Raw genomic sequence first — 12737 nt, forward strand, 5'->3', positions numbered from 1 at the left:
ACTTGTGGCAAAAGTGCTCCAAACATCTCTGGAAGGAGAGCACATCCCCTTGATCCATACAGTGACAACTGGGAAAGTCTGCTTGCCAAATTTCTGTGCCTTGGATGTCAACAGCTGACAGGGCCAAAACAAAGTTCTGCCCAAAAGAGAATCAAGTCTATTTCCCTTAGACTTATGATGCCTACTTGATGGTAAACGTAGATCATTGCAGACACACTGTCCAACTGGATTCTCGTCGGGTGCCCTCGCAATAGTGGTGTTCAGTGTTGAAGAGAAAGCTGAATCACTCTGAACTCTGCAATGTTTATGGGAAGGCAAGCTTCCTGTGACGACTATGTTGATTACATTTAGAGGGTACCCAGGACTGCTCCCCAGCCCAACAGACTGGCATCCATTGTGAGAAGCATCCATGTTTTTAGATGAAAGGCTGCCCTGACTACAACACTGGATTTGGAAATCCACCACCTAGAGAAAGTCTGGCCTTGGGGGGTCAGATATATGGGTCGGTCCAAGGGTCAAATCCGTCCCATGCTGCCAGAATGTTAAGCTGCAATAGTCTGGAGTTAAACTGGGCGTACTTATGCTGCAAGAGGATTGTTTAAGCCTGTAGGAACAAATTGAGTCTTTGACCAAAAAAGGGCTGGAGTCCTCAGTTTGGCTTGAGAATCGTAAAAAGGTTTGAGTAGGAACCTTAAAAGGGTTTTTCTTTTGATACAGGAGTAATGACCCCTTGAGACAAGAGCTGTTGGACAGCAGCAAGCAGATCTGCCCATCGTGATGGGGGCAGGGGACAAGTTTGAAGGCACAAAGCAAGGAGAAGGTGGAGATTGAAACTCCAGTTCATAGTTCCTGGAAAGACACTCTGAATGCAGATACCTGAGATTTTCTGGGACCAGAAGGCAAAGAAAGCCAAGATGTCCACCTAGTCTTAGTGGGGATGCCTCATCACTGTAAAAGGCCATGGAATCAGTCTTGGCTGGTTTTGAGGGCTTTGTCTTCTTAGGAAAGTATGTTCCAGTGGTGTTGAAAGACAGTGAGGGGCAAAAGAAACCCTTCTTAACCTTAAATGTGGAAGTCCTACTGGTAGAGACGCTAGTTTCCTTCTGGGGGAGCGGAGTACTCTTACCCCTGTGATTTCCCCAATGTACTTATTCAAGGAGAGACCTAACAGGCATTCAGCAATCATCTTGCAGACTTCGTTAGAAGCAACAGCAGTTTGCATGTTCCACTCCCCTAAAAAAAAATAAAAGGGCTTTAAATAGGGCCACTATCTCCTTGTCTACTCAGGCTTTGAACATGGGATAGTCTTTGACAAGGGGTGCAAGTATATTGTTAAGACAGAAAATGGATGGATCTACCACAGGAACCACCCACTTAAGCAGAAAAATGTCTTCAATAGTGCTTTGGAGGAGTAAAAATCTTCTCCAGCCCAGGCCAGTCTCCATACAGCACTGGCTCTATCAGCATGTGCCTGGAAAAGACTTGGCTAGTTTAGGTAATTTGAGGGACCCAATACTGGATATCTTGGGGTAAGTTGACTTAAGACTGCTTTAATACTTAGCAGGAATATGCAGGGTCAGTAAATGTAGCATGGCGAGCTTTAGCTTGAACAAAATCTCTGTTTCAGGCCTGTCATCATGATCCGATCACTTATCCCTGAATGGATAAACTACCACAACAATGGAGCTAAAAGGTGAGCCTTACCCTTTTTCCTTGTGCTTAAGATACGCCAAGCTTGTGGATATCACCAGAGGGGTACTCAAAACCTCTGCAGTAGTAGAGAGGGAGGGGGGAGTACATAGATGCCAAGCACTTGTAGACTGCAGTAACCTGGGTAGGATGGTAATAGTTGCTATATTGTAACCACAGGAGATGGTGCCAGTCCTAAGTCCTGCCCAGAAAGAGGAAGAGGCTGAGGGGGGCAGCTGCAGAAAGCCCATTGAAAATGAGGCTGTGAATGCTCAGCAAGCACCCTATTTCTGCAGTCACACTAGCTGTCACTTGGAGGGATGGCACGGGTGCAATAATGATGCTACAGGTGCACTAGTAGACATAATTGATTTTCTAATTCAAATGAACCCTGGCACTTCTCACTGCCATGACCACCGGAAGGGTGGTTGGTGGCTCCCACACATTCTGAAGGGAGTTTGGAAAATGAGCACAACCTAGACAATGTTTAAAAGACTTCCTCGCTGTACTCTTCGCCCTCTGCAGGGGTTTTCAGGGGCAGGTCTCTGCCACTTGCTGACCATAGCCCTAGACTTGGGATGCTAACTCCATGCATTGCACTACATGCCAATGGGAGTGCCCACAACAGGATCCAGTGCATGTAAACATTACAGGCCAGCCCTGTATCTTCTTCCAACTGGTGGGGTCTGGGTATGGTCACCCAAGTATCTGCTAAGGTGTCAACAAATTTTGAAGCTGCATGAGGAGCTGCAGTGGCTATGGTGCAATAGGATTCTTGAAACCTCCATATAAGGTGGTAAGCTTTTTTCAGTAGCGAGAGGCGGTCCATCACCTAAGGACACTAGCAAAAAATTAAGATAGTTGGGAGTGGGAGGGGTAACACAGGGGGAGTTCTCTGCAGCCTTCCTTTTTTTTTTGCCAGTGTCCAATCACCTTAAGGTAGCTGCATATGATTTAAGAGCCTGCGTCATGTACTGTATGACTGGGAAAAGTTTTCACTTACTGATTTGTTTTTTTAAGCTGAACCCTGGAATAAGCACATTTTGTCCAAACACAGTAGGTATGTCCTTGATAATGTCCTATTGGACGAAACACTTTGGGTGGGATATTTGTTACTGACATCTCGCCGCTGAGTGATTCTAGGTCGCCTGCAGCTATCGTGAGTTTTTACCTGGTTTTTATAGTGTTTTTATTTGGATAATACTTGAATTAAACATATTACACTATGGAAAATCCATCTGTGCTCCTGATGAGCTTTATTTATCCTTAGTGGAAGTGGAGATGCAACGCTGCTACGCTTCCAGAGGAATTTCTATATATGTCAAGGCGCACATACTGCTGTCACGGCAGCCATTATTTCTGGTGAGTTTGAACTTTACCTGAAGGTGGTGGATATCTATCCGGACACATTTATATACTGTACCTGCATTTACCAGAGTGACTACACCAGACTTTACAAATTTTTCAATTTTTTATGTTCACACAGATTTTTTGGACTTTATGGAATGTATTTGTTATTTAAATCCATTATTACTGTGATTTAATGATCACGTATTCATTTGTTGGCTCTGCACTTGATATAACAGTAGGTATGTGTGTTTTTACTTTGATCCTAATGTGCTTTTTGTATTTCTTGCACATCTGTGCAGTAATCCAGCATGCAAATTTGTCTCTGTGTAGAAACCTCCTGTGATACAAATCAGTCACTGCTGCTTTCCCCTTGTACTGGTCTCAACTGCACCCCTTCTGTAGTTTTCTGCAGGTAGCCTGCATTGAGTGGGCTTGTTGGCTCCTTCCTACAGGGCTTTTCATATATAGTAAATTAACATCACTTCCTACCCTCAAGAAGCTTGCAATCTAAGGTCCCTGTATCACATTCTCATACTAGGACCAATTTAGACTGGAGCCAATTAACCTACCAGAATGTCTTTGGAGTGTGGGAGGAAACGCCAGTACCTGAAAGAAACCCACAGGCACAGGGAGAACATCCAAACTTTAGTGCTGCCCACAAGGTACAAGGTAATAACTGGGTTTACAAAGGTGTTTGGTGCATACAAAATGGATTTATATTCTTTGTGGAATATATTGAGGAATATTTTTCAATTAAAGGGTTTTTTTTTGCCCAGTGTTTAGCACTAAAAATAATTCATTGACTGAATTGTGTACTGCATGAAAATGTCAAGAACATGGAGAAAAACCTCAGAACAGAAGCTCAAGAGGGGTGAATTGCTCTACGCTAAAAAACAGCTAAAAAACGGCTAAAAAATGGGAAACTATAACTATATATTGGATGGTCAGCAGGTGCAGGAAGAAGAACCCCACTGTCACAGGGGGGCAGAGGCCCAGGGAGAGAGGTGGCAGGAGCTGGAATATGTTACATGTTCCACTCGAAATACAAGTGGAACATGTAACATGTTCCAAATGTGAACTTTACCTTTACTAAAGAAATCAAAAATCATCACACCAAAAATCTGTGAATATATACTTTAACTATACAATAGTCTTAAAAGCCAATTTCTGCTTACTTATTTCATGTGCTCATGACTGGGTATTTAAAGTGAACAGGAATTTGCTTTTCATATGATTGGATAACCAGTGAATATTCCCACACTTTTTTGTGCTATAATTCCCAACTCTTTTTAGAAAATCAGTCCAAAACTCCCACTACAACTGCATCCAATACACATATTAGTATGGCCAGACTAATACAACCTGTTTTGTGATTAGACACTGTGGGATTGATTTACTAAGACTGAAGAGTGCACAATCCGATGCAGCTCTGCATAGCAACCAGTTTCCAGGTTGTTTTTTTTGTTTTTTGTCAAAACTGAACTGAACAAATTATAGTTAGAAGCCAATTGGCTACCATACACAGTTGCACCAGATTTTACACTCTTCAGTTTTAGTAAAACAATCCCTGTGTCTTTCTGAAAATTACTGCCATTTTTTTAAAGATTTAATTCCATATTATTAGCCATAATCCTGGAACATCTAACCCTCTGAGTTTTGTTCTCATATTAATGTGTAAAATATTAAATAACAACATTTAATAGGAATCAAATACCATACTATGTATAAAAATACAAAAAAAATAAACTTCAGATCTGTCCTTCCACAGTATAAGCTGCAGACATACTAGAGGCACCTGAAATCTGCAGCATTATAGAGCTTCATGGAGGGAGCATTTTGATATCTTAATTACTGGCGCCATCTGCTGCATATGTCAAGAACCAGTTTTTGAATTCTTTACTCGCTTTCCAGCAAACTTTTTTTTTTTTAATCCGTAAACAAAAATATAACCTGGAAAATTATATAATAAATAGGACAGTGTAGCTACAAATACTGTAGCTGCTGACGTTTAATAAAAGAACCCTTACCTGACCAGGGATCCAGTGCCATCTGCACCCAAGCCAGTTCTTCACCGGTCTTTGGGTCCCCAGTCCCGACATCTTCAGTGTGGCTTCACAGCTGGCTTTCCACTGTGCAAGCGCGGGTCATGCTACATGAACAGTTTGTAACCTCCTGGGACCTGTGCCGTGTCCCAGAAGGTTGCTGGCAAAGGGATAAGAGACTGAACTTCCTCTTGGATCACCTAGGAGATCCAAGCAGTGGTAGAAGCGGGTGCATGTCAAAACCAGGTTCCAGCTACATCTCCCCCCTCCCCCCCCCAAAAAAAAAAAAAAAAAAAAAGTGTCCAAAGGTGGTATTTAGGGGCGGAAAAGCAGAACTTAACATTTTGGTTGAAGTTCTGCTTTAAGTGCTTTTCATTGGAAACTAATGTATGAAATATATAACACTTTACCTAAACTTTGATATACTAAAATTATCTGTTGCTTTTGTTTTGTCCCTTGCACTTTCTGGTTGTTTTAAAATCCAATGGACATGTCTGGATAAAAAATGTACTGTCATTAGGAGTGTGGAAACCATTATGGGAGGAGGTAGTACACAATATTATGGGGTTGATTATAATACAATTGGAACGTTTCATAATTTTTTCACTGGAGTCAAATCACTGAAACATGACTTCTGATTTGTTAAAAAGGCTTGCTGTACTTTGTTACTAACCTTATTAAATAAGCAAGCCAGTGCATTTAGTTTATATATTCCTTTACGAGGAATTACAGGAATCGACTTCATTAGCAGTAGCTGCTCTGATCATTTGGCTCAGTGTTATATCCATCCAGACGCTTAAAGGGTAAGTTCACGGTTTCACGAAGAATTTAAAAAAAAAAAAAAAAAGGTGAATCGATTAAATTAATTCCAAATATCCTGACCACCCTTCTGCTGCACATGACCCTGCTTACAACGAAAAGCACATCTAGGGGTTCTTTTAGCTAGGTGTCCCAGGGATGATAGAAGCACTTCTCATTGGTCAGCACAGTCACATGAACTGGTAAAGTGCTTGCCTTTGCAAGCATTATGATGGATACTCACTCCGGGGCTGTGTATTACAGTGTACCGGGACGGCTACACTGGCAGCATGGGGCATCGTGGCCACTATGTGCAGAAGAAGTCCGGAGGGGTGGAGATTTGAAGTTACTTAACCCTTTCTTTTTTGTAAAAAGGTGAACTTACCCTTTAAGCTTCTGGATGGATTCCCCAATCTGGGAAACACGGTGTAGGTGTTTTCATCAGTGTTTTTTAGTACTTACCCAGTTTATACCCTGTCTGGGGTAGAGGGCTGTAAGACCATCAAAACTCAACAGTCTGCAGTGTTTTCTGCAGGCTGGCCCCTCTCACTGATATAGACAGAACCTGAGACTTCTATATATATGTAACCTATCATCTGTTAGAAGGTCGTGTGTGCGATTGGATTATTTCACTGGTATTACGTTGAGAGACTTAAATTCCACCTATAATCAATTTCCTTGATGTCATTGCTAATGAACAGAACCAAACCCCCGAGTATAGTCACCACCGTCTTCCAGCGATGTGGCTGTTAAATCTGTCATCTTCTCCCTGGGTGCAATTTTTCTGGCCTCTTGATTGGCCAGCGAGAGATGTCATTCCCGCCCATGCGCACAGAAGTCATTCTTTCCGGCACAAAGTGTGATGCGAATGCATGCAGTGCTGCGCATGTGCAGCTTAGTGTACATTCAGTAGAAAACTGCAAGCAGGCAGGTTTGTATTATTGAACAGATATAGCATATCTCTCTGCAATAAACAGCTGCTTGCTCAGTTTTACAAAAGTTAGGTTTAGTTCTACTGAACAAAGCCAGGCAAGTGTAGATGTCTTTGAGCTCTGATCATTCAATTCTAAGATCAAACGCCATAGTACTAAAGAACTGTGGCTTAAAATGTTTGTGGGTGGAAAGAGTTAAAAGCACAGAATTTTAGATTGGTAAAAAAAAAAATTAACCACTTGCGCCCATTTACTGCGGCAGGACAGCCGCTCTGTGCCAGATAGCGTATCTAGTACGTGATCTAACACTTATGAGTCTGGGGCGCGCTTGCATGCTGCCGGCGACCAGCTCCCACCAATGCTTTGGTACACAAGCAGAATGGCAGTCTGCCTATGTAAACAAGGCAGATTGCCATTCTGTGAGTACAGATGGCATGGATCCTGTGTTTCTGTAAAGCAGGAACACCGATCCATGTCTTCCACTAGTAAAAGCACCTCCCCCCACTACACTGAATCACAGGCTAGGCACACAGTTAGACCCCTTTCACACCGAGGGCGTTTTGCAGGCGCTATAGAGTTAACAATAGCGCCTGCAATCCGCCCTCAAACAGCTGCAGCATTGTCTCCAGTGTGAAAGCCCGAGGGCTTTCACACCTGAGCGCTGCGCTGGCAGGACGTCAGGAAAAGTCCTGCCAGCAGCTTCTTTGGAGCGGTGTGTTTACCGCTCCTCCGCCACTGCTCCCCATTGAAGTCAATGGGGCAGCGCTGGGATACCTCCGGCAAAATGGCGCATTACGGGCGGTTTTAACCCTTTCTTGGCCGCTAGCGGGGGGCCCGCTAGCGGCCGAAATGCGCCGCAAATCCAACGGTAAAACGCCACTAAAAATAGCGGCATTTTACCGCTGACGCTATAGGCGGCTTGGTGTGAAAGGGGTCTTAAACCTTTGATCGTCCCCATTAACCCCTTCCCAGCCAGTGTCATTAGCACAATGACAGTGCTTTTTTTTTTTCCCTCTCTACTGGTAGAACATTGATCCCTAGACACTGGGGGTCCACATCTGTTCCTAGTATAGAAGACTGGACAGCTGAACTGAACCTCATCATTTGAATGGAAGAACTAGCTGCTAGACCAGCGTTGCCAACCATCAGTATTTTTTTATTTTACAGGCAGCCAATAAAATCTGACACTTTTCTCCTGTCACTAAATGCTAGTGACAGGAAAAGGAGACAAGTTAACAATATGGCCATGACGCTCGGCTTGGACATGCGCAGTTCCAGTCCAGAGAAGGCCGAGACTATCCAAGTGCCTGCTACAGTGTGTTCAGGCAGTGCAGGCCGAGGCGGTGCCTGGACATGTGGTGTGATGTCATGGTGCAAGGGAGCTGAGCGGAGTGGCTGGAGCCTCGTGTGCATGTCTGCAGGACGGGAGCAAGGCAAGCTGAAGGGACCGCCGGCCATAGAGAGACTGTCACTGTGACTCAGAAGGGGACATGTTGTGTTGGTGAGTGAGGTGTCATCATCATCTGTGCTGCGGCACACTGCTGTCATTGTCACGGAGAGTCAATTTCATGTGTGTGTGCCGACCATTTTAATTTCTTGTCCCCGAGCTACTTACTATATAAAATATAAATACGTTTTTAGCCTTAATACGTAGCTTAAAACACATTGCCAATTGCAAATTGTACATGTTTATAGCTTAAAAATTGAAGTTTGCACCTAAAAGTGTAAATTTGGAACTTTTGGAAATGTCAATGGAACTTGACCGTGCCAGTAAATTTTGGGCGTTGTGTCAGTAAATTCCAATCTGGTAGGCTGGCACCACTGAGCTAGACTACTGTATATGACAGATTTACCAACTTTACTAACGCCTGGATTGTGATCTATACCTTCACTCCTCTCCAATTACTAAAAGGTGACTGAAACAAGTTTAAACTCCAGACCTTCCCTAGTGGAGCCACTTTTGACATACAAGTATTGTGACACCTGCCTTTACATACACAAACTTTTCAAACTGAGGCGCTTTTCAGGCACTTCACGCTAAAGAAAAGCGCCTGAAAAGCTCACAAAAACCAATTTCCACTAAAATCAATGAATGCTTTCACATTGACGTGGTGCGCTGGCGGGGCGCTGAAAAAACTACTGCAAGCAGCATCTTTGGAGCATGTCTGAAGCGCAGCAAAAAAAAAAAAAAAAAACACCTCAAAAGCACCCCTCTCCATTGAAATGAATGGTCAGCCCCTGAAAATGGTTCTTTTGAGTCACATGACCGTTAAAAAAAGCGCGCCGCTTAGCCACAAAAGTGTGCCGCATTTTGTGGGCAGTTTTCAAGCGCCTCAGTGTGAAAGGGGTCTTATGGCATCTCAGTCTTAGACCGTAGGGTTTAATATTGAATTGACCCACCCTTTGCAGCTATGACAGCTCTTCTGGGAAGGCTGCCCACAAGGTTTAGGAATGTCTCTATGGGAATGTTTGACCATTCTTCCAGAAGCGCATTTGTGAGGTCAGGCAAAAATCTAGACGAGAAAGGTCTGCCTCGCAGTCTCCGCTCAAATTCATCCCAAAGGTGTTCTATCAGGTTGAGGTCAGGACTCTGTGCAGGCCAGTCAAGATGTCTTTATGGACCTCGCTTTTGTGCACTGGTGCGCAGTCATGTTGGAACAGGAAGGAGCCATCCCCAAACTGTTCCCACAAAGTTGGGAGCATGAAATTGTCCAAAACGTCTTGGTATGCTGATGCCTGAAGAGTTCCCTTCACTGGAACTAAGGGACCAAGCCCAACCCCTGAAAAACAACCCCACACCATAATCCCCCCTCCACCAAATGATTTGGACCAGTGCACAAAGAAAGGTCCATAAAGACATGGATGAGTGAGTGGGGGGTGGAGGAACTTGACTGGGCTGCACAACATCATTGCCTGACCTCACAAATTTGCTTCAGGAAGAATGATCAAACATTCCCATAGAGACACTCCTAAACCTTGTGGACAGCCTTCCCAGAAGTGTTTAAGCTGTATAGCAGCAAAGGGTGGGCCAACTCAATATTGAACCCTACAGACTGGGATGCCATTAAAGTTAATGTGCGTGTAAAGGCAGTTGTCCCAATACTTTTGACAATATAGTGTATATGGAAACGACTTGCAAAAAGTCTATATTTGCATAGGTACCTCTTCAGGATTCTCCTGTGCTTGGCATTTTCTGTACAGGTTCACTTTGAAGCCACAAGACTACAACCATGCCTAATTACCAAAGCAAGGGGCAATGCACAAAACAATAGCCCATAGAAACTAATTCTAATCAGTCTGTCAAAATGGGATTCCAATTGGTAGCACCATCTTAAATAAATCCCTAGGTTTGTATCTTAATAAATAAGTCTCTAGATGTATGTAAATATAGCGGTGTGAGGAAAATTGCATTGCTTGTTTCTGACACAAATGTGGACTTAAGTGAAAAATAGGAAATATATTATGCATGAGGTAATACCTTTCTCCTTTTTTTGAGAGGATGGTTCATCCCCTGTGAAAAGAAAACATACATTTTAACTGTAACATATACATCAAAAGAGTGAGAATGCAAATAGACTTCCGATTTATACAGCAGAAGATTTTATGGGCTTAACAGACATCACACATTGCTAACCTGCTTCTGAGGAGAAATGGGCATGACATGATTTTATGTGTCAATAAATGACCTTCATAGCCAAGCTTAGCTTACCCTTTATATTATAAAACAACAAAGTCATGGAAATGTACTTTACACAAACTTCCACACAGGATCGCTAAAAAAACCCCACTGCTACTTAGAATTGTAAAATGTTAAAGGGTAATCAACATTCCCATCCATCAGGAACATGCTCCACATGCAGAATCTCAGCAATAAATCCTGCTTCCATATTTTTGGTGTGAAACAAAATGGGATGGGGACAACAAAAACAAATTGTTTGCATAAATGGCCCTGAACCTGTATAGAACCCTGTGACTACCTACCTGCATGCGTTTCACAAAGTGCCCAAGTAAGAGCCAATGCCCAAAGCAACATTACAGGCTGTCCCCACGGTATTACCTAGCTTGCACTAATCCGGATGCAATCCTTCTATTGTTATAGTAAAAGGCAGTGAAGAGTTGATTAACCACTTCAATACCGGACACTTTCATCCCCTTCCTGGCTAGGCCAATTTTCAGCGTTCAGCACTGTCACACTTTGAATGACAAGTGTGTGGTCATGCAACACTGTACCCAAATTAAATTTGTATACATTTTTTTCACACAAATAGAGCTTTATTTTGGGAATATTGATTCACCACTGGGTTTTTTATTTTTTTGCAGGAAAGTTAGTGTCCACAAACTATGATGAGATAGAGATGATAGAGATAGAGCTATAGAGATGAAGCTAGAGAGATGATAGAGATAAAGCTAGAGAGATGATAGAGATAGAGATAGAGATGATAGAGCTAGAGATAGAGATGATGGAGCTAGAGATAGAGATGATGGAGCTAGAGATAGAGATGATGGAGCTAGAGATAGAGATGATGGAGCTAGAGATAGAGATGATGGAGCTAGAGATAGAGATGATGGAGCTAGAGATAGAGATGATGGAGCTAGAGATAGAGATGATGGAGCTAGAGATAGAGATGATGGAGCTAGAGATAGAGCTAGAGAGATGCTAGAGATAGAGATGATAGAGATAGAGATGACAGAGATAGAGATGACAGAGATAGAGAGATGATAGAGATAGAGCTATAGAGATGAGAGATGACAGAGATAATGCTATAGAGATGATAGAGATAGAGCTATAGAGAGGATAGAGATAGAGGATAGAGATACAGATAGAGAGGATAGAGATATATAGCTATGAAAATCAGTCAAACCTGATGTACTGACGGACAATCTCATATCTTGAGGCTCGAAAATGACAGGACAGTACAAATATCCCCCAAATGGCCCCTTTTTGGAAAGTAGACCGTTCAAGATATTTAGTAAGCGGCATGGCAAGTTTGATGTAACTTTTTTTTGTCCAAATTTTTTAGAACATGAATGTTGTTTCACTATATTATACATTTTTATTATTATTATTTTTTATTTTTTTTTACATACCATCACCAGTGTAGTACAGCATCATCATAACTGGTGTGGCAGTGATCAAAGATCATATTTTTAAAAAATACTTTTTCCATCGTTATGCTTTTCTTTTTTTACATACTGCGATAGTGTGTTACCATGCTAACGCTGCTACTCTAGGAAGGTGATTTTTTTTTTTTTAGGTTCGGTTCACACTTGTGCGATGTGGGAACCAGCGCGATTCCAGTGCGGGTTCCCGCATCTCACCTGAATTGCTGCCGGTTCACACTGCCCTCTGCGAACTGCTGTGGGTGTCAATACAAAGTTAACCCCCCTGGTGGTATTCCCGAGTCTGGCTCGGGGTGGATTTTACATACCAAAAGCGGTATCCCCGAGCCAGACTCGGGCTTGCATCGCAGGATCCAGGAAGAGATTACTTACCTTGTCCCCTGGTTCCTGCAATGTCTCCCCGCTGTGATCGGCGAGCCGCTGTGTCTCGCTCGATTCACAGTGCCGAGCTCCGTTCCCTGCGAGCGTTGCGACGCACAGGGACGGAGTTCGGCGGTAAATTCAAAAGTGAAACACATAGTATAGATACAGCATACTGTAATCTTACAGATTACAGTACTGTATCAAATAACTACACATCCCCTTTGTCCCTAGTGGTCTGCCCAGTGTCCTGCATGCAGTTTTATATATATAAAACTGTTCTTTCTGCCAGGAAACTGGAGATTGTCCATAGCAACCAAAACTGTCTCTTTACATCAAAAGTGGCTTTAGACCAGCTAGAAAAAAGCGATAATAAATTATAATCACTTGCAGAATTGAGCGATAGTGATTTGTGGGGAGATTCGTCATCAAACACTAAAAGTAA

At 42.8% G+C, this 12737-nt stretch overlaps 1 protein-coding gene across 9 annotated transcripts in view; it reads right to left on the reverse strand.

Moving 5' to 3' along the window:
- Positions 1 to 12737, reverse strand: part of ASPH (aspartate beta-hydroxylase) — a 325502-nt gene that overhangs the window by 138116 nt on the left and 174649 nt on the right. For all 9 annotated transcript variants that reach the window (XM_073631691.1, XM_073631689.1, XM_073631688.1 and 6 more), the window contains one exon: positions 10290 to 10322. In XM_073631691.1, the coding sequence (XP_073487792.1) occupies positions 10290 to 10322 (33 nt within the window). The remainder of the gene's footprint in view (positions 1 to 10289; positions 10323 to 12737) is intronic.

Source organism: Aquarana catesbeiana, linkage group LG05 (assembly GCF_042186555.1).
Source record: "Aquarana catesbeiana isolate 2022-GZ linkage group LG05, ASM4218655v1, whole genome shotgun sequence".
NCBI lineage: Eukaryota > Metazoa > Chordata > Amphibia > Anura > Ranidae > Aquarana > Aquarana catesbeiana.